At 39.1% G+C, this 21,428-nt stretch overlaps 1 protein-coding gene across 9 annotated transcripts in view; it reads right to left on the reverse strand.

Moving 5' to 3' along the window:
- The window catches only part of MBNL3 (muscleblind like splicing regulator 3), a 115,381-nt gene that overhangs the window by 61,472 nt on the left and 32,481 nt on the right, over positions 1 to 21,428 (reverse strand). For 8 of the 9 annotated variants that reach the window (XM_072744388.1, XM_072744384.1, XM_072744387.1 and 5 more), the window contains one exon: positions 5,588 to 6,440. In XM_072744388.1, coding sequence (XP_072600489.1) covers positions 5,588 to 5,764 — 177 coding nt within the window. In that variant the 5' untranslated portion in view covers positions 5,765 to 6,440. The remainder of the gene's footprint in view (positions 1 to 5,587; positions 6,441 to 21,428) is intronic. The other variant, XM_072744386.1, reaches the window with a different exon arrangement.

Here is a 21,428-nt window from a genome sequence, read left to right on the forward strand (position 1 = left end):
TGGAAAACAATGGCCGGTAAGTTTTTTAATGTAGGAGGATCATAAGTTAGAGGTGGCCAGGGGCATGGACTTCATTCAGCATAAGGGTCACCCATTGTCACATGACAGGGACGGACACATCACAAAACTTCTTGGGCTTCTCATCCTCCAGTGTCCTGTCATTCTGGTGGCCCATCACTGCTTCTTTTTCTGTTATGCCCTCACTCTATTTTCTCCTCACTTCCCTTCTTGATTGACCATTAATCATAGGCACATACTACTCATTACTTCTAAGGCAGACACTGGTTTACATTTTAACAGCTTAGATATTAGGATGCCCCTTACAATCAAAGGCATATTGTAAGAGATGATGAATAAATGAAGAAGATACTTATCAATTTGCACAAAAGGAAAACTGCCCACTTTACAGCAGAGAAACCCAGCAGACATCATCTTAATCAAGTGATTAAGGTTAATATAATGAGTAATAAGCTACATCAACATCATGCACTCTCAGATACAATGCACATCTTTTTGGCGGTTTTCTTGCCAAAAATGCTTGACCTTAATCAAATCACAAGAAAGCATTTGACAAACTGAAATTAAGAGGCATTCCACAAAATAACTGAGCAGTACTCATCCAATGTGCCAAGGTCATTAAAGATAAGGAAAGACTGAGGAACTGTCACAGAGTGGAGGGGACGAAGGAGATATGACAAGTAAGTGCAATCCGTGGGATCCTGGACTGGATCCTGGAACAGAGAAAGGACATCAGGGAAAAATTGGGGAAATTCAAATAAGGCCTCTAGTTTAGTTAATAATATTGTACTACAGTTAATTTCCTGGTTTTGATAACTGTGCTAAGATAAGTAAGTTGTTGACATTACCAGAAGCCAGGTGACGGGTATGCAGGAACTCCTTGTTCTATCTTATTTATTTTAATTTTATATTTATTTTTTAAAATTTATTTTAGAGAGAGACAGATGGTGGCGGGGGTGGGGGGCAGAGGGAGAGAGAGAGAATCCTCAAGCAGACTTCCCACTGATCTCAAGGAGCCCAACATGGGATTTGATCCCAGGACTCTGAGATCATGAAATCAAGAATCAGCCACTTAACTGACTGAGTCACCCGGGCACCCCAATCCTTGCAGCACTTCTGCAACTTTTCTGTATCCCTGAAATTATTTCAAAATAAAGAATTTAAACAGTCTGAGCTGTTAATATGTTATTTGTTTAGGTACTAATTGTAATTCCATTTTTCTTTCAAAAAAAGTTTTTGAAATGTCTGAAATAGCATTGACTTTTACCAAAGATGTTTCCTTTTCACAGTCAGTATTACCAAAGATAGATATCCTCAAGGAAGAAAAATGTTCTTTTCTCTGAGTCTCAGGATGACAAGTGCTGTCTATGTGCAGGCAGTCCTCTCTGATCAAGCTTAGAAATGGTTCTAAGTCTTGCATAATCTAGTAACCCTTGGGATTATGTTGCTAGGAGTCTTCTGCTCCCAGTAAGTTTTCCCTTAGCAAACAGGGATGACATAAATATTCAGTCAAAAATTAAACTAGTGAACATGGCTGTGACTAGTGAGACTAAGTACAGAATATACATGTAACTCAGGGCAATCTGACCTCCAAGGATGGATTCAAATCCATATGCTTAGACAACAGGTTTCACTTGTCAAAATATGGTTTCACTTGTGATCATATGTAATGTTTGAAGACATGATGTGGGGCTATTTTATGTACATTCGGCACCCTGTTTCCATCTTTCAGGAATGTTATGTGGGTTGACATGACTGTCCTCTGACTATACTTGCTGCCAAGTCCTTTGCCAGGAAATTTTTGTTACAAAACTACTCAAAGTGGGGAGTAGGGTGGGCAGATATAATGGGTATTGATCTGTCATAATGAAATAATCACAGCATTTATACCCTTCCTGGGTAACAAGTGGTTGACGTCACACTGCTTCAGGCATGGAGGGGAGATATCATGACATTGTCGAAGCAGAATACATGAAGATACACAATCTTGGCTACGGAAATGATCACAAAGATTCTAGTGTGGTCTTTTTAGTGATGATATTTTGTTAAATATAAGGGACATGCACTGGAAGTATCAAGATAGGTCAGTGGCAAACTGTCATATCAAGAAATTGGCATAGAACAGGTTAACCAATATTTTGGAGAGAAATTTTGAAATTAACGTGCCCAGCAGGCTAGGCAATTGAGTCAAAAACAGCTGCATATTAACATGACATGAGACTCTTTCATGTGGCTGGAAATTAATCTATGGGCTCTACTGTCTAGATGTCTATCTGAAGATGGTGCAACCTTCATCAATGAACACTCAACATTCATGGAATGATGGGCACAGCACTTCAGCACAATGCACAATTAGCCATCAAGCTTGCCCTCCTTATTTTTACAACATTCGCTCATTATGAGGTGAGTATAATCGTGTGAGGTGAGTAGAACATCGTATCTATGTGCCTATTATGAAGGCAAAGAACCATCATCATCTGGTAGAGTACCTAGTGTTAATGGAATCCTTACAAAAACAAAACACAGAAAACCAAAAGCAGCAGCCCAAAACTCATCAAATGATTGCTTCAATTATTTAACCACTCATAGAAATAGAAATAGTGCACAGATGCATTTCAAAGATGTTTCAATTATACAACTTCAAGGAGGGTAGCAAATGCTACAATAAACATTGAGGTATGTTATTTGTATATTAGAGATAGATAGTCGTACAATCCACATAGGTCAATTACTCTTGACTCAGGATAGGGTTCATACATATCATCAATAAGGAATAATATAAAAGCAGAGAATCACAAAGCTTTTGTGTGGATGTGGAACTGTGACGAATGTGCTATCTAAATGGCAAACTAATTAATTGTTTGAAAGGCTCTGGGTATTTGAAATATTAAAATTTTCATTAAAATATGAAAATGTGAAGATTATAGAAATCGTATTTATCCTGTGTGATTGGTCATCAAGATATTAACATAATGCAAAAATTATTTTAACACCACTGGATATAGTGAGTAGACAGTGTATTTAAATAATTAAGTGGCTTATTAATATTCATTGGCCATTATCCATGTCATCTCTGAATCAAACATTTTCCAAGCTTTAAAGTGGTAGCGCAGTAGTGTTTTGTTAACAATTGCTTTGCTTATTTGCTTCAAAACGTTTCCTTTATGGCACTCCAAGTAGGAGAACAGACCTGAAGTATACCAATGATTAGGAAGATCACACATCTCCTTCCACCAGATGTCTGGAAAGATAGAATTTACAAAGCCTACAAGGAACTCTATCAAAGAGTAAACTATGAAAACAGTGATATCCAGCTTGAAGAACTAATATGACACTCATGGCAACTGGATTTGGGCATGTCCATTTGGACTCTAGGATCATGACCCAAACTGAAAGCAAATGCTTAACTGACTGAGCCACAGGTGTCCCTTGGGCATGTCCATTTGAAACATGAGTTTGCAGTTTTAAACAATAAACCCTAGTTAAATAGAGCTGTTTTAAAGAACTCCTAGGACAAACATTGTGAGAAAATAATCTTCCATTTAATTCACTCTTAGAGCGATACACAAGTTTTCGTTTACATAATCTCATGGACCCTCCATAGTCATCCTGGAAGTTAGGTTGAGATAAAGTAATGTAAGCCTTATCAGAGTAAGTAGCTAAGGTCAGACACAGTAGCAAGGCTGGGACTGTACCCCAGGTCCCCTGAAACAACATATGCACAGTGCCTTGTGCTGTCCCAGACCCTCTAGATAGACTGGATGAAAGATAGCTCCTGTTTTCCCTGAGACTAGACCAGTGCTCTTCTCTGCTTCAAGGCATTTCTCGGCAACATAGCAGGAAATTTCAATAACATACAAAATAATTGTAGATGAAACTTGAATGATAGTGAAATGTAGAGAATAAGCCCTTTAATGATAATATCTCCTGCAAATAAGAGCAATTCAGACATTTTCAATGGTAAGGATTACTGGTTTTTTGGTTTTGTTTGTTTGTTTGTTTGTTTTTACAATAACAAGTTTCCATTCTTGACTTGAGAGGGTCTGCAACAAAAACTAGTAACCACGAAAGAAGGTAAAGTAACTATGTGGGATCCCTGGGTGCCTCAGCAGTTTAGGGACCTGCCTTTGTCCCAGGGTGTGATCCTGGAGTCCTGGGATCGAGTCCCACATCATGCTTTGTGCATAGAGCCTGCTTCTTCCTCTGCCTGTGTCTCTGTCTCTCTCTCTTTCTCTGTGTCTCTCATGAATAAATAAATAAAATCTTTTTTTAAAAAAGTAACTATGTAAGGTGTCATTTGATAAAATGTTTTCTGAAGAAATGATCACACAAAGGAATATGTCTCTGTCAACCAATGCAGCCATAAATAACAATGCTAATGAGGTAAAATTGGTCATGATGAGGCTAAAACAATATCAAGAAATTAAAAAGGTTCTTATTAAGCTTAATTCATTTTGACGTATTTAAAAAAAATTTGCGAATGCATCATAGCAAATCTTATTAAACCAGGAATCTATTATCATTTTTTTACTTCTATGCTTTAATTTATACATCTTTATCCTTAATTTAAAGATAACTATGAATAAAACATGAAAGTCAGTGCATTTTCTTGTTCTGCAATCACATATGTTCTATTCTACATAATATCTCATTTGCTCTTGTATTTTGGTTATACTCTAGTACATAATATTTGGGTTTGATGACCTTGGCAATAGGACTTTGCTTATAAAATGTACTCACAGATCTAAGCTTCATTAATCATCAGTTCTGGAAGAAAATTAAGTGATCCTAGTTTGGCAGCAATGTTTAAGTTAAAAGTTCAAAATATACTTTGACTAAGAAAGTTCAAAATGCTAGGGGGCCTTGGCCAGCTCAGTCTGTAGATTGTGAGACTCTTCATCTTGGGGTTGTGAGTTCAAGACCCATGGTAGGCCTAGAGCTTACTCAAACAAATAATAAAAATAAAAAATAAAACTGCCAGGTATTTGGGGCACTTAGCCAACTCACTCGGAAGAGTGGATGACTCTTGATCAGCTGTGAGTTGGAGCCCCGTGTTGGGTGTAGAGATGACTAAAATAAATAAACTTTAAAAGATATTATCTTCCTGGATGATGAGATTTTTTCACCTTATAATCTTTCAGTCTGATTTTACTTGTCCTCTGAAAGCTGACTGGTCCCTGCCAAGTGTATGTTGATGACGCAGTTAATAGGGTTATAATTCAGCCTTCTTTAGGCTCTACAAGAATTATGATCACTGTATTCAAAATTTAGATCAAATGCAAAGAAGTAAAGTATGGCAAGGCTGCAACATCTCACTCCTACAAAAATTCTTTAATTTCTTTTCGTTCAAGTCTGTCTTGATCAGTGGGCTTTGATGAGATGAGCTATAGTCCGATGTAGTCCTACAAACACAGAATCTACATCCTGTCTTAAAAAAAAACAAAACAAACAAAACCTACCACTTCCATGCTATTATTAACTTTCCTCATTTCAAAGCACATCATATTTCAGTACATATAGACATTAGCAAGTTTAAATGAAATATTATGTGTATGTAGATGAAACTCACCTTTAAAGAATCAAAACACGCCACCACACGGCCATTTTCCACGTGGCAGACTCTTGGCGGATGGGCAAACTTGCAATCTGCATCAGCTCGAGAGCAGGTCCCTCTCTGAAATTCTCTGCAGACTTCTAAAGTCAGCCACTTGGTGTCACGAACCAGGGTGACATTGACAGCCGTCATATTGAAAGCAAAGTTAGAATCAAGTGCACCCTCTCTAGGACAGTTTCACTCCTGTTAAAAGGTAAGAGTGAATTCAAGCTATATGTGAAGCGGTAAGGTTGCTTTGGTGAAATGCTTCTTTGTTAGCACTTAGGTTTTTGTTTTAGCCAAAATTTGGTCTTGTCAAACAAAAAGCCAATCACAAACCAAAAACTGTATCAAAATAACTGAAAATTAAATTAGAGACCAACTCCTAACAAGGCAACCAGAAAGGTTAAGATATTGCTTGTTTAATTTTTTCCTTTGCCCAAGTTACTTCAAATAACTGGCAGGCTTTCAAAAGAATTCTGTACTCTCCAGTTGATGTTTTCAATTATTCTTGCAAAAAGCATATGCTGCTGGTTACCCTTCAATTTATGGAATGGTCTCAGATCAAGGGAAGAAATGTCCTTCTCCCTATTTCTTGGATTTAAGGATTAAGATTGGTAAGGATGTTACAAGTGTAAAAAAAATTACTGCTAAATAGGAGGAGGGAAAATGACTATGAAAACTGGGAATCAAAGGAAAAAAAGAATGGACAAGTTGCTGAGACTGAACTATAAGCGCACCAGATTTGGGGGTTGGGTAGGGTTTATAAAGAGACAGCTCAAGAGTGGAATCCAAGCAGCAGTTTTCAGAAAAGGCACTTTTCAGAAACCTGCAAGAAAAAAATAAAATAAAATTAGCTAATCTAATACAATACTTCTGCTTTAAACTCTATATTTGGAAAAGAAGTACCATATCCTATTTAAAAACAGGAAGCACCTAGATATTGACAGTGTAATACAGTACCGTTGGCCACTGTCAAAAAAAAAAAAAATTTCTCAGTGTAGAGTAAAAGGAGGCAGCCACATAGATTTACTGTTGAAATACAAGCCCAACTGGGGCATTGGGGTGGTTCAGTTGGTTAAGTGGTGGACTCTTGGTTTTGGCTCAGGTCATGGTCCTGGAATCAAACCCTGCATCCAGCCCCGTGTCCAGTCCCACGTGGGTCTCTGCACTTAGGGGGGAGTCTGCTCAAGTATTCTTTCTTCCTTATCCTCTGCCCCTCCTCTTGCTCACTTGCTTGTGCTCTCTCTCTCTCTCTAAAATAAATAAATCAATCTTAAAAAAATAAATACAAGCCCAATTAAAAAGGAGAGATGATGGTTTCATTCTTTTTGGGGGCAGAAATTCATTTAGGGGTTCACTGCACAAAAAAATGCCAGAGCTGGACAGGACAGCCCCTCAGTTTCTAGAGGCTACCAAACACCTGTCTTTAAAATGGCTTTACTATGGTCTGATCGAAGGCTTTCTTATCTGCTCTCAAAATCCAGACCAGGAATCACTAAGAAAGTTTAAGTTGCTCTTAAAGGTCACTCTGTGTGTGTATTTGAAATGTGGTTGTTGATGATCACATAAAATGGTTGTGATGTAACCTGCCGGACACCCACTGCAAGTGAGGTAGGAGAAAGGAAGTAAAATGTAAAAGGGCTTCAGATAAAGAAAAAAATCCTCTGAAAAGATACTGGTTTTTTTCCCCTCTGTGTTTGCCCTATTAGTTCTTAGTCTCTGTAAAGGTCTACTGAAGGAGGTTTCAGCATTTACAAAAACATGGAACAGAAAGTACTGTTCAGTCATACATTAAATACTTTGTAGCTTTAGGATTTGCAGGTTAACCCAGTGGCAACAATTTTTAGCAACTCAGCTGAGAGAATAGATAAAAGGTTAATTTATTGCCATGATGTCATGGACACATACTGAAATAATGAGGACTTTCTAAGATAAAAGTAAGTTTAGAGTATCAGTCAAATTAACCAATGGTCAACTTCATCATGAAAGTAGAATTCAAGTTCTTGAAAACATTTCTTTTTTTAAAAGATTTATTTATTTATTTATGATAGACACACACACAGAGAGAGAAAGAGGCAGAGACACAGGAGGAGGGAGAAGCAGGCTCCATGCCAGGAGCCCGACATGGGACTCCCTCCCGGGACTCCAGGATCACGCCCTGGGCCAAACGCAGGCGCTAAACCGCTGAGCCACCCAGGGATCCCCTCTTGAAAACATTTCACTTAATTTTTTGAACATGATTTTTAACAACTTTACAGAATCTGAATCTTCCATTTGTCTTTTCACATTCAAGATGAAACTCAATATCATCTTTTTAGATATCTCCAGGAAATTAAATATCTAGAAAACTCAGGCAAGCTTATCCATTCACACATGGGTTTCTCTGAGTCATTCTTCATGGAAAGCCTTCTAAAATGTATTATATGTAGCTTTGCTTTCTTACAAAATACTGAACATAATATGACCTCTAGTTGATGACGTGGTGTCATAAACATCCTAGAAATCATTATAGTTTCCCTCCTTTGGTAATAGATTGTTATTTGTCACTTGTACTGTCATTTCTCTTCCTGACATACCTGCCATAGTAGATTGTCCGGCTCCCTTCTGGAAAACATAACAGCCAATCATGAATGTTGAATTAGAGTGAATATTAGTTACTCACTGAATGATAAGCCTAGGGGACAAAGTGCAAGGCTTTCGTGCAGAAAGTCTATGACTGCTCTTACTGGTTTGGGGGCCCTTTTGCAATATGTTCCATGCAGGATCACGTTCTAGAGAGTTAAGGTTGTCAGGCGAATGATCTCTAGGAAAATATTTACAATATATATTTTTAAAAAATAGCCAGATGGGGCAATGTAAATGAAAACCACGATGTGATACCACTTTGCATGCATTGGGATGGCTGTAGTAAAAACCAGAAAAGTTGGAAAAATCGGAAACATCATTGCTGATGGAAATGTAAAATAGTGCAGCTGCTGTGGCAAACAGCCTGACAGTTCCTCAAAATGTTAAACAGTTACCATATGACCTAGCACAATACCCAGGTATATACCCCTAGCAATTGAAAGCAGGGTCTCAAAGAGCTATTTATACATGCACTTTCATAGCAGCACTATTCATGATAGTCAAGAGGTAGAAACAACCTAAGTGTCCACTAACAGATGAATGAATATGCAAAATGTGACACACCCACAAAATGAATATTAGTCCCTCATTAAAAGAAACAAAGAAAAAGAAAAGAAACAAAGTACTGTCACATGCTACAACATGGATGGACCTTGAACACATTATGCTAAGTGGAAGAAGCCAGTCACCAAGGCCACATATTATATGGTTCCATTTATATGATATATCCACACTAGGCAAATCCAGAGTCAGAAAGCAAATCAGCGGTTGTGAGGACTTTGGGGAGAGGAGAAAATGGAGTGATGAAACTATTCTGGAATTAGAGGTGATACTTGCATAATTTTTTTAATACACTACAACCCATTCACTAAATTTTACACTTTAAATGGGTGAATTGGATAGTATGTGAATAACATATCAATAACACTCATATTAATAAGAGTCTAAATAAACATTACAACCTTCCCCCTAAAAAAGCCTTCATGAGTGATAGAACTGGCTACCCTAAGCTTTCGTTTTTAGATTCTCCTTAGACACAAATTCTACGTAGTGTTCCTAAGTGGAATTTCAAGAGTAAGTTAGTTTCCATACTGTAGTTGACTTAGTGTAGTATGGAAAATACCCTAAAAGAGAACATTCTGCAAGTTTGTAAGCTTATATTTAAAAATATATTCAAATTTAATCCTACAACTAAATTATATAGGCTGTCTGAACACATGTGAAAGAAAAATAACCAAAAAGGAATACATATATATGTATGCATATATATATAATCATATATAATTATATAAATGATTTGCTTAGAACATAAACAGTGAGGGGATCTGGAGAAATATTTTCCTTATAGAGGTCCATGAAGTACAGAAATAGATAATGAATAATAAATTTGAATTTTGAACTTTTGGAAAAGAAAAATGCAACCAGGAACTGGACTCTGGCCATACATTTTATGATAGATGGGATAAAGGGGGAAATAATTTTCTTCTTTTTTGAAATTGGCCTGCAACCTCTAATGGGATCCTGGCCAATTCTTCAAAACAGTCCGTAGCTAGCACATGTCTTCCTTCAAACTTGGAACTGTTTCTGGAGCTGGCACAGAGGCAAGGTGCGGCAGCTAAAGGGAGCTGGTGTGCCGTGTGGAGGTAGAGTAGTTCCCTCGAGTCACTCTGCTCGTCTGGCTGTGTATAAAAGACAGGGAATGGGCCATTCCCACCCCCCACCCCCCCGCCCCACTGTATTTTAAAGAAGATCAACTGTGTCTCAGGGACCATACAGGTTTATCTTCACTGCCTTACACTCGGGCAACAGGAATATTATTTTGCTTTTTATGATTTACCCTCCTCTGATGTAGAGCATGAAAAGCTCCCATTTCCTAGTATGTTTGTACTTGTGTAGTATTTTCTAGTTCTCGAGTGCTTTTATTTCCTTGATCTTTGGAGCTCTAAAGAACACTCAAAAGCATAGGTGGTCGCCCAAAAAGACCAATGAAGAAATGAAGCCCAAAGAGGTTAAATGATTTATCTACAGTTACAAAGCCTTAAGTTGTAGAAGCACAACTCGAGGCAAGATTGTCTGATTCCAAATCTGGTGCTTAGATCCTGGCAGAGAAATGTAGTAGAGATCATTTCTTATCTCTTGTCTCTCTTGGGAATCTTAAACACGGAAAGCCAGTCATTTTTGTGTTGTACCTATGATTCCTTCTCAAAATTACATTCACATTGTTATACAAACATCTTCTTAATTTCCCTGAGTTGAGCTGCACCCACATTTACCCAGAACCTACTATGAGCCAGGCACTGTTCTAGATGTTGGATAAGATAAGGTCCCTGCTGTCATGGAATTTCCTATGCTCATTTTACTGGAGAAGAAACCTAAGGCACCAGGAAGAGAAATGATTGTGAGGGTTTATGAAGGGCTGGAAGCAGATGCTAGGTCTTCGGACTTCTGCATAGGCTAACTGCCCATGAATGGGACAGCAAGGCCTACGACTTACGAATGCTCTTAAGCACACACTCAAACACCATTGCAACAAAATGCAGCCCCAAAAGGAAGACCTCAAAATGACTCACACCAAGTCTTACTGCTCCCTGGATTCCCCTTGGGGGAGGGGGGGATACTATTGTCCCATTTTATGGATGGGGGAAACAGAGGTAGAGGAAAATTAATTAAACTTGTACAACTTCGTGTGGCTCATAGGTGACCAAGCTGGTTCAAACCCAGGCAGTCTGAGTCCAGCGTCCCCTCTTCACCACATCACAATACTGTGTCTGTCTTATGGCACAGATCACATTTGTGAACGTTCTTCCTCCTTATCAACGCTTAACTTTTCCCCTTTACTAGACTATACATTCCTTGAAGGTAGAGATCACGTCTAACTTAGTTTTGCCGGCTCAATGTTCTAATGGGAAGTTAGAACCATGCAGCATTCCCCAGGATTCCTATTTTGAAAGGTCAAAGAGTAAGTGAGAATTTAACATTAACCCTTCTGTTTACCTTGCTGACAAGTTTTGTCAAACACCCTCTAGGCTGGTTGAACTTTGGCTACCACTGTTGGTTTTGAACCAATTGGCCCTGTAAAGTTGAGTATTTTCTGACAATTCTAGCTTTCAAATAGGACTGTTTAATGCCTGGGATTCTTGATATATAGCACATTCAGTTTTCATCAGGAATGATCTATTCCTGCTCATTTGGTTGCAGCGAGATCTTATCCTGGGTTTAGAGTAAAAATATGGGACACCCAAGTGATTTCTGTCTATATCTTCAAAGAGTAGGGTAATCTTTGGAATGTTTTTGCCCAATAATCAGTGTGATGAAACTCAACTGGGAGTGGGGGGTGGTGATTTCACTTTGAGCCACAGGACGAGACATTCCCTACATATTCTTCCTTGAAAATACAAGTTCGTTGGGACTGTTCCTTAATGCTTATCTAGAAGAATTCTAGAGAAGACATAAACGTTCCTACTTTAAAATTATATACACACTAGATTCATTATTAAGTGCTTCCTTTGAAAAACTAGATTATAGCTTTTTAAAGGATTCATGCCTTTTCTTATGGAAGTTTTCTTGATTGTAAAACAAAAGAAATAAATATTTTCTACTGATCTAATGGAAATAGTAACTTGTTCCAAAGCTGTCTACATGGCCATTTTTCCTACACTCTGTGTCTCCTCCTCTCTTTTACCTTCCTTGCACAAGTCAGCACATAACGTGGAAATGCTGCCAACACCTGGTCCCAAAGATCACACAGATTCAATTTGGCCCCTAAAGCACTATCTGAAGAGGCATTTCTTTCAATGTATTCATCAAGCTCTGTATAAACAATGAAAACAATGTTTGCTTGCCTTCCATGTTAAGCTTCCCTTACATCTGCATTAGCTTGGAATTTCTTGGGACCATTTATTTTGGCTCCACGAATATATGACACACCTGCCACACACTGCTTGAGTTGGCAAGCTGACAAGGTTGAAAAGCTTTCAAGTTTTCGATTTTGCTTCAAGTCCTATTTCCCTGACGTGTTTTGGTTAGTGGTCCACCAATACACGTTCTTTAAGGCATGGGAAAAGTGCTCAGCACTGCAGATGATTTCATAGGCATCCTATGGAAAATAGGCTTTGCTGTCCGAAAGAAAAGGCTGTACAAATAAGAATATTTTGCCTATGTATGGAACTTTTGCCTTGTTGGTTTTTTTAAAGCTTCATTGCATTTTGCCCCACAATATTCCTAGGGTAATACATTTAATATACCTTCTACAAAAAAAAAAAAAACAGTAAGCCAAGTTATTCCATTTGATAAAGCAATTAAGATCCCCCCACCTCAGTTCATACATATGGTCACAGAAAAAAACCCACAGGCGCCACAGTGTCTCATTTGACCATAATCATAGCAACTTATGTGACTGGTTTTGTCTGTCAAAGGAGTTCATTTTTTCTTTTTTCTTCTTTCTTTTTTTTTAAAATTTTTATTTATTTATGATAGTCACGGAGAGAGAGAGAGAGAGAGGCAGAGACACAGGCAGAGGGAGAAGCAGGCTCCATGCACCGGGAGCCCGATGTGGGATTCGATCCCGGGTCTCCAGGATCGCGCCCTGGGCCAAAGGCAGGCGCCAAACCGCTGCGCCACCCAGGGATCCCTTTTCTTTCTTTCTTTCTTTCTTTCTTTCTTTCTTTCTTTCTTCTTTCTTTCTTCTTCTTCTTTTTACAAAAGGTATGGCTCTTTTCAATAATATACAAAATTATGAGAACTTGCTAATAAATGCCATTTAAAGAGTTTAAATAAATCCAATTTAATATAAATACACCTTAAAACCTGGGTCCTAAACACAGTTGTTATTAAACAACACTGGTGAATTTCTTGCTTGTGTTGATGGGGCATAAGTTTTAGTGCCATTAAAAGCTCTTCAGTAATAAACTGGACTTGAACTTGAAGTCAATGGGAATATAACATATTTGGCAATTTGAGTCCTATAATGCTCAAGCATTCAAGATGAGTAAAATACAAAATGAGTCCTAACACTGATGGCATGTAATTATATGCAGGGTGATTTTGCTGAAAATCCATTCAACAAATCTTTATCTGGCATCTCATGTGACCCAGGCACTGACCTAGGTGTTGGCTGGGCCATGGCTTGGGAGGAGGAGGGGCAAAAAATAAACCAAAAAACTGTACCTTTTGTTCCCTTTATCCATTTAACGAATATTTATTGTCACTCCCTAAAATTCAAGCAAATGAGGCCTTTAAAAATGTTCATGTGTGACAATATCAATTGACCAACAAACATTTATTGTACACTCACTGTATGCTCAGACTTCTGGACCAAGGTTCTGGGGGAATCAGAAGAGGTAAAAAACACAGCCTCCGCCCCGAGGAAGCCTCTATGGAGTCAGGGAGGCAAAAACAACATAATGTGAAAGAAAAGCGCCCAATGCAGATACTTCAGAGCTGACTTCAGGGACACTAACAAAAAATGCACGAAGACTTCTGAAGAAAGAATGTCACTCAGGCCTGGAGTCATCATAAGAGTTTTCCAAGAGGAGCAAGTGGTGCTGGCCCTTAGAAAATGAATGAAGAAACAGAAACCGGGTGGGGCACCTGGGTGGCTCAGTGGTTGAGCATCTGCCTTCAGCTCAGGGCATGATCATGGAATCCCAGGATTGAGTCCCACATCTGGCTCCCCGCAGGGAGCCTGCTTCTTCCTCTGCCTATGTCTCTGCCTCTTTCTCTGTGTCTCTCATGAATAAATAAAATCTTAAAAAAAAAAACAACAGAGGGATCCCTGGGTGGCACAGCGGTTTGGCGCCTGCCTTTGGCCCAGGGCGCGATCCTGGAGACCCGGGATCGAGTCCCACATCGGGCTCCCGGTGCGTGGAGCCTGCTTCTCCCTCTGCCTGTGTCTCTGCCTCTCTCTCTCTCTCTGTGACTATCATAAATAAATAAAAATTTAAAAAAATTAAAAAAAAACCAGAAACCGAGTGAATGAGGGTAAGAAAGAACACTAGTTGGCCAGGTTTCCATCAAATGGTGAGCAGACGTGGGCTGGCCAGGACGGAAGGCAAATCATATATAGCTAGTTTCCGAAGGACCTGGAAGGTGACCCGAGGAATATATATTTGCTATGGAGATCTCAGGAGCCTCGCTCAAAGATATTAGAACCTGACTGGCCATAAACGTCATATGGTAACAATGATCTGCCTTGGTAAAACAGTTTTCTTTGCGGAGCCCACAACACCGACTCAGAGCAAACCTTATGCATCCAACATAATCTGGAAGAACAAACAGTAAACGGGAGGTAGACAAAGGGCAGAGCTCTCACAGGCTGCATGAGACCTGGCCAGGGAGTGATTCAAGTCAGGCCGAGGTTAAAAGTAGGCAGAGAAACAAGATGGAAAGTGGAGCCTCTTGTTTGCATTTTGCTAACTACCTACCCATTTATCAGTGACCCCAGTCATTTAGGGACATGTAACTGTATTCCCATCTTTGAATTGGCTCAAATACTCCTCAGTCTTAATCTCTGTGATGGAAATTCCTTTCTAAACGCTCATTGAAAGCTCCAAGAGGATTTTTTGCAGTTCCATTTTGTTGCAGAACAAGCTCATGCAGGGAGTTGCATTGAAATAGTAACTTTCTGCCTCTGCTGGCATCCTGTAAATTCCTGCTACAGGACTTTAACCAGCATCCAAGTGGTCTGAAAGTGCTTGTGCTCCTCCCAAAGTACACACAGTGAGTTGAGTTGAATTCAATTGAATTTTGGGGGCCAATTTACTCACTGATAAGATTTGGTTGAATATTCACTGTTCATCAATAAACACACACACACACACACACACACACACACACACACACTGCAAAACAATGATCAAAAACTATCACTAGGGGATCCCTGGGTGGCTCAGTGGTTTGGCGCCTGCCTTCGGCCCAGGGCGTGATCCTGGAGTCCTGGGATCGAGTCCCACATCAGGCTTCCTGCATGGAGCCTGTTTCTCCTCTGTCTGTGTCTCTGCCTCTCTCTCTCTCTCTTTCTCTCTCTCTCTCGCTGTGTGTCTCTCATGAATAAATAAATAAAATATTTTTAAAAAGCTATCACTAAATGTTTATCCTTTAAGACTTATAAACAGCCAAGTAATTGGTCAAGCATATGAGTCACATAAGGATGACCATTTGTCAGAGAAGTAAACTTAAGTCACATCTAAGTGATTTAATGGTGTAAAGGAATGCATGGCTCTATCTAGGAGGCATCCAGTGAGGGCTGCCTTACCTGAATTCATCACTGGTACTATAGCCAAGAAATTAACATTCTCAATCTCAATACAAAACCTCTGCTCCTTATTAGGAGTGCTTATAAAACTAGTGAAAGGATAGAGGACAAAGGTTTGTGGCTGAAAATGCTGGGAGAAGACCAAATGCACCCTGATTGCAAGGACCCAGTAGTTTAACACATCAATACCAAAACTCCCAGTAGACTTGAAGTTTTCTGGGAAAGTGAATTTTCTAGGCACATGTACATAAGTGTTTACCCTTTCATGTCTGAAGTTACGCTTGCTAGAGGCATTATTTCTCCCATTCATATCATATACCTGACTGAAAGATATCTCTATAAACCAAATGCCTAGAGTTGATTGGGGAGCGGGCTGCTTTAGTAAAGAGTTAGCTGTGAAGAGCTGGGAGCACAGGACAGAATCTGAAGCTCAATTTCTTCCAATCTTCACAAGGACCTGAGAGTATCCTTCCTTGAAGGCCTCTGATATAGGAATTCCAGGGGTGCCTGGCTGGCTCAGCCAGTGGAGTGAGACTCTTGGCTTGGTCTTGGGGTGGTGAGTTCAAGCCCCACACTGGGTGTAGAGATTACTTAAAAAGAGAATCTTTAACATAGATAAATAAACAAAGAGAAAAAGAGAAGAAAGGAAAGAAAGAAAGAAAGAAAGAAAGAAAGAAAGAAAGAAAGAGAGAAGGAAAGAAAGAATTCTATTTTTCTCGATATTTCAGAGAGATTTTTGCTGGATTGGAAGTCAGGGGCCTTTCTTTATAGAAAAATTTAGAGGAAGTGTAAACTAGGATGGCTTAACATCTTTTCATTGCATTTTGTATAAGTGCTGACTGCCTCTAACACTAAAGAATGATGTGTCACTATTTCTCAAGTCAACCTAAACAGGTAAAAGGGATTTAGAGAGAAACTTTTTCTTTAAGATTTTATTTATTTAACAGAGAGAGAGAGAGAGAGAAAGAGAGAGAGCACAAGTAGGCTGAGTGGCAGGCAGAGGCAGAGGGAGAAGCAGGCTCTGAGCTGGGAGCCCAATGGGAGGCTTGATCCCAGGACCCTGGGGTCATGACCTGGGCCTAAGGCAGACGCTTAACTGACCATCCAGGCGCGCCAAGAAGCTTGGTTTGATTATACCATGAGAATGAAAAGCAACACCTTAACCCTGAAATGTAATACTCGCCTTCAATAACAATTCTGTGAAATCTATCAATTTCAATTCCTGTTTGGCTCAAAAAATGGGGAAATAACTTATGTGCCTACTCCTGTAAGGTGTGTAACTTAAATCCAGTTTTCAGGTTTTAAAAAGGAGGGTGTGGAAAAACAAATTCACATCAAAATGACAATACTCCAAAAAACTCTACATGAGCTCACGACAGTTACCAAAGCCAGTGAGGAGCAAAGTAACCTATTGATCACTTTGACCTTGAACAGAGGCCCAGAGCGGTTCATCTACTTGGCTGAAATGCCTAAAATTGTTAGTGTACATATGAAGAGCTCGTGATCTGATTTCATCATATCTTACATTTTGGCAATCTGTGATCCAAATGGGTAGGCAGAGTTCCCAGAAGTTTAACTCCACCATCCCAATTCATTTAGTGTCTTCCACTGGCAACTCATAACCCTAGTGGACTTTAATTCATGGCTATGGAGGCATTTCACACTACTGAAAACCAGAAGGGTACTTTCCATAGCTTTGAATCTGTGGGGGAAAGACAGTCCCCTGCCTCTGAGATTATAAAGATTTATATTTATATTTATTGACCCTGTGAGTCTGTGTCTTTTGTTAATTTCAATGCAACTGCATTGAGAGTGAGGAAGAGGAGGTATTGGGGGAGAATATACCAGCAATGAAGGCTTAGGAAGCCTTATCTCTATTATTATTCTTTCAGAGAATACCACGTTCTTTACACACATGATTTTGTCCCAACTGCCTCTCTACCATAAGTTGCCTAAACTGTAGGCTCTGTTTTTCTATCATGCTCTATCTGATCCTCTCTACTTCTGAAAATGTCTTAAAATCAGACTCCACTTACCTGCTCATAACCATCTCACCCTCCTGGCCACAATCTGCTACTAGCCACAACATATGAGCTCACATATTTCTCCTTTAACCAAATGTTTGGTTTGGGCTTTGCTTTTCTTCTTTCTACTTTTCTTCTTTCTACTCAGAGGAGAGCCCATTTCTCCTGCTCTCCTCTGGTTAGGATAAACATACATACAAAATGCTCCATAAAAATATTCTCTGTATCAATTTCTATTTTTTTTTTAATTTTTTTTAATTATTTATTTATGATAGTCATACAGAGAGAGAGAGAGAGAGGCAGAGACACAGGCAGAGGGAGAAGCAGGCTCCATGCACCGGGAGCCTGACATGGGATTCGATCCCGGGTCTCCAGGATCGCGCCCTGGGCCAAAGGCAGGCGCCAAACCGCTGCGCCACCCAGGGATCCCCTCTGTATCAATTTCTAATCAATTGGGACACCGGGGAATTTTATTGAGTAAAAATTCTAACAGTGAGTTTAGAGTTCACCAAAAAAAAAAAAAAAAAAAAAAAAGCAAAAACACAATGAGGAGGATAAATTTGCTTTGTTGAACACATTTTCTGATGTATTTGAAAGCATATCTGGGTTATTAAACAATTGATATTCCTTGATGTTAATAATCATTAACATTTATTGAGCTCTTATTCTGTGCCAGACACTGTATTAAGCGTTTTATACTCATTATCTCATTCAACCATTCTAATGCCCTGTAAAGTAGACAATACAAAGGAGCAATGTTAAAGTCTAATTTCAAAACAAAATCTGTCACAAATCTCAAGTCACCACCTGTCACCAAATAGTGGTATTGAGGTTTTCCATATTTAATATTCTCAGATGTTGTAATAATAGAGTCTTGGACACTAATGAAAAAATCTCCAGTTTCTCAATTTTCTTCCCGGCTTCCTGTAATTACAAAACGAAAGCTCATTACTGCCTATCCATGGAAGCCAGAGGATCCCGAATTGCTTATAATTTTTTGAATATATCTTCTCCTGCATGTCTGGCAAATAAGTTAAAAAATGGTTGATCTATTGGGTTGAAAATCACCCATTCAAGAAAATATGTGGTCCAGAAATCTAGCATCCAGCTGGCAGAAGGGAAGCATAAAAGCCTCTGAGCATACTAAATCCTTCCTTCAATAATGAAAGTTCTGAACAAGAAAAGTTCTCCAAATCAAATCAAAAATTTCCAAGCAAGATTTAGACATTTATTAAACAACTGTGAAACTATGATACTACAACAAGCCAGCCAGTACCTTCCAAACCTCCTCTCTCTGTTGCTCATTTGTAAGCTTGCTATGTCTGGGGCATGCTGATCATAAAAAGAAGGAAAATTAAACAGATTTTTTTTACGTGAGGGCTTCGGGATAAGATGTGAGGAAGAGCCTGGAAAGAAAGCAGGGATTTGAAAACAAAACTCCAGGAAAAACTGAAGTCCAACCAGCAAGCAAGTCTGTGCATTGAGGTAAGCACCAACATACATGGAAAGTAAGAAGATACCTATAGAGTAAGAACCTTAAAAAAAAAAAAAATCCACTCAGCTTACATGGCCAAGCAAAAGAGGAAAAGGAGAAATGGTCCAAATACTGAGTTAAAGGGAACACTTACACTTATACTAAGGTTAACAGAATGTCCATTAGAGCTTTAGAAATTCCAGGGGCTCCTGGGTGGCTCAGTCGGTTGAGCATCTACCTTCGGCTTGGGTTGTGATCATGGGGTCCTGGGATGGAGTCCCACATTGGGCTCCTTGCTCAGCAGGGAGTATGCTTCTCCCTCTCCCTCTACCTCTCCCCCCATCTCCTGCTCTCTCTCTCTCTCTTTCTCTCTCGCTGTCTCGCTCTGTTCTCTCTCTCTCAAACAAATAAAATGTTTAAAACAAGCTGATAAAATTCTATACTATAGTTACCATGTTGTGTTCATTAATACGAAATCATGTGAGTACACCTTACAGGGATGAGGTGGAAACTAATGTTAACATTATAACATCTATATCACCAAGTACTGAATGACTGAAATGATGAAATGTGACTGTCACAAAATTTACTATATCGATGAAGGAGACCAAAATGCCTTGGTTCTATTTAAAGTAATAGTATAATCCCACAAAAGATCATAAAGATGCTCAGCATAATAGAAACTCCTTCAATTCACGCTGACATAAAACGGAGCTTAAGTTCCCAGGGTCCAAATATGGAAGGTATTATCTATCACGTGAAATGGCAAACACTGTTCCACCAAAAACATTCACGCCTCAAGCACCAGAACACCTTTCACATTTAGTGAGCACTGAAACAACACAACTTGGGTTATCAGGTTTGTCAAAAGTCAAATGAAACTCTCTTATGGACCAATGAAGATTTTGAGAATTCTAGAATTACAAGGAATCTTGAAAGATCAATCTAGCGCATTACCTTCAGGCAAGTATATGAAAGACTCTAAACTACTCAGGGTAAATGGCTCATATCCAATTACAGAATGCATATCAGTAGTAGTTCTCTGTAATTTTTCTTTCATAAATATAGTCTCCATTGATAAACATTTATTAAGGACAAACGTAGGGCTACATAACTGTGTCAAGGGCATAAACATGGACAAGCCGACAGCCCCTCATGTTTCATTTTATTTTCAAAATCTCAAATTTCCAAAAGATAATCTTAGGGGATAGATGACATAATTTTAGGAAACAAGATGTTATATACTCTTCATTTTTGAAAAACTTATGTTTAAGTCCACAAGGGTTTCTGATGAATAAGCCAAACCATAATGTCATTAGTAACTCATCCATTCTTTGACCATTATCCTCAGGTATCTTCCCATTATCTCTATTATCTCTTAAGGTGCAATTCTGTGTCTCCTCCAAAATAGCCACGTGACTTTTCCATACTTCAGCTCTGCCTCTTTCTCAAGGAAAGCTTCCTAAGCATTCATTGCTGGAATATTCTCCCTCTGATACTTTCTCTTCCTTACTCTCTATCACTCTTGCACAGACTATAATATGGCTTCCATCTCCACCATTCTATTAAAACCACTCGAGAATCAACGACTTCATTCAAGGACAATACTAATCCGAATTAAACATCGCTAGAAGTGTAGGTATATTTACTATTAGCTCACCTAGTACAGTACCTGACACAACTGGGTTTTCCATAAATACTGAGTTGATATTACATCAATAACAAAGGCAGCAGTATGCATAACATAGTAGCTACCCATTAAAATCTTGAACTGTTAGTCATGTACAGGTAAAAGTCCACATATTTACAACAAAGTTTTTCTTGTTTGCCCAGCAAATATGTATTAAATACTATGCACAATGCATTGGACATGGGTTCTATTCTCATGGACTTTAATCGTCTAGCAAATATGTCATTGCCACACACTTAAATTTGTTTTTAAAAGATATATATTCTAGGATTGTATATAATTATGGAAAGTGCCTCCCATAGAAAGGGAGAAATCCCACTCATTCTTCTAAGGCCAGCTTCTCAGCTCCACCAAGGAAAAGAGACCATCGAGCTCTCAGAGCACTGCTCAAACAGAACTCTCCACCCTGAACCTGCTGGATCATAGGTGTGCAGTTATTTCTGTGAAATGCTACAGGGCAGTAGGCTGGTGCCTGACACTTAGTGGGCTCTGAGCCCACTTGTTTTCATTGCACATATGAGAACACTGAGGCCCAAAGACCTGCATTTGAACCTTGGTTAACATACTTAACCTCAGGGGTGGCTGAGGGGTTCAGTCAGTTAAGCATCTGCCTTTGGTTCAGGTCATGATCCCGTAGTTCTGGGATCAAGGCCTGTGTTGGGCTCCCTGCTCACAGGAAATCTGCTTCTCCTGCTTGTGCTCTCTCTTGCTATCTCTCTCTCTTTCTCTCAAATACATAAATAAAACCT

The sequence above is a fragment of the Vulpes vulpes genome, chromosome X, assembly GCF_048418805.1.
Source record: "Vulpes vulpes isolate BD-2025 chromosome X, VulVul3, whole genome shotgun sequence".
Taxonomy (NCBI): domain Eukaryota; kingdom Metazoa; phylum Chordata; class Mammalia; order Carnivora; family Canidae; genus Vulpes; species Vulpes vulpes.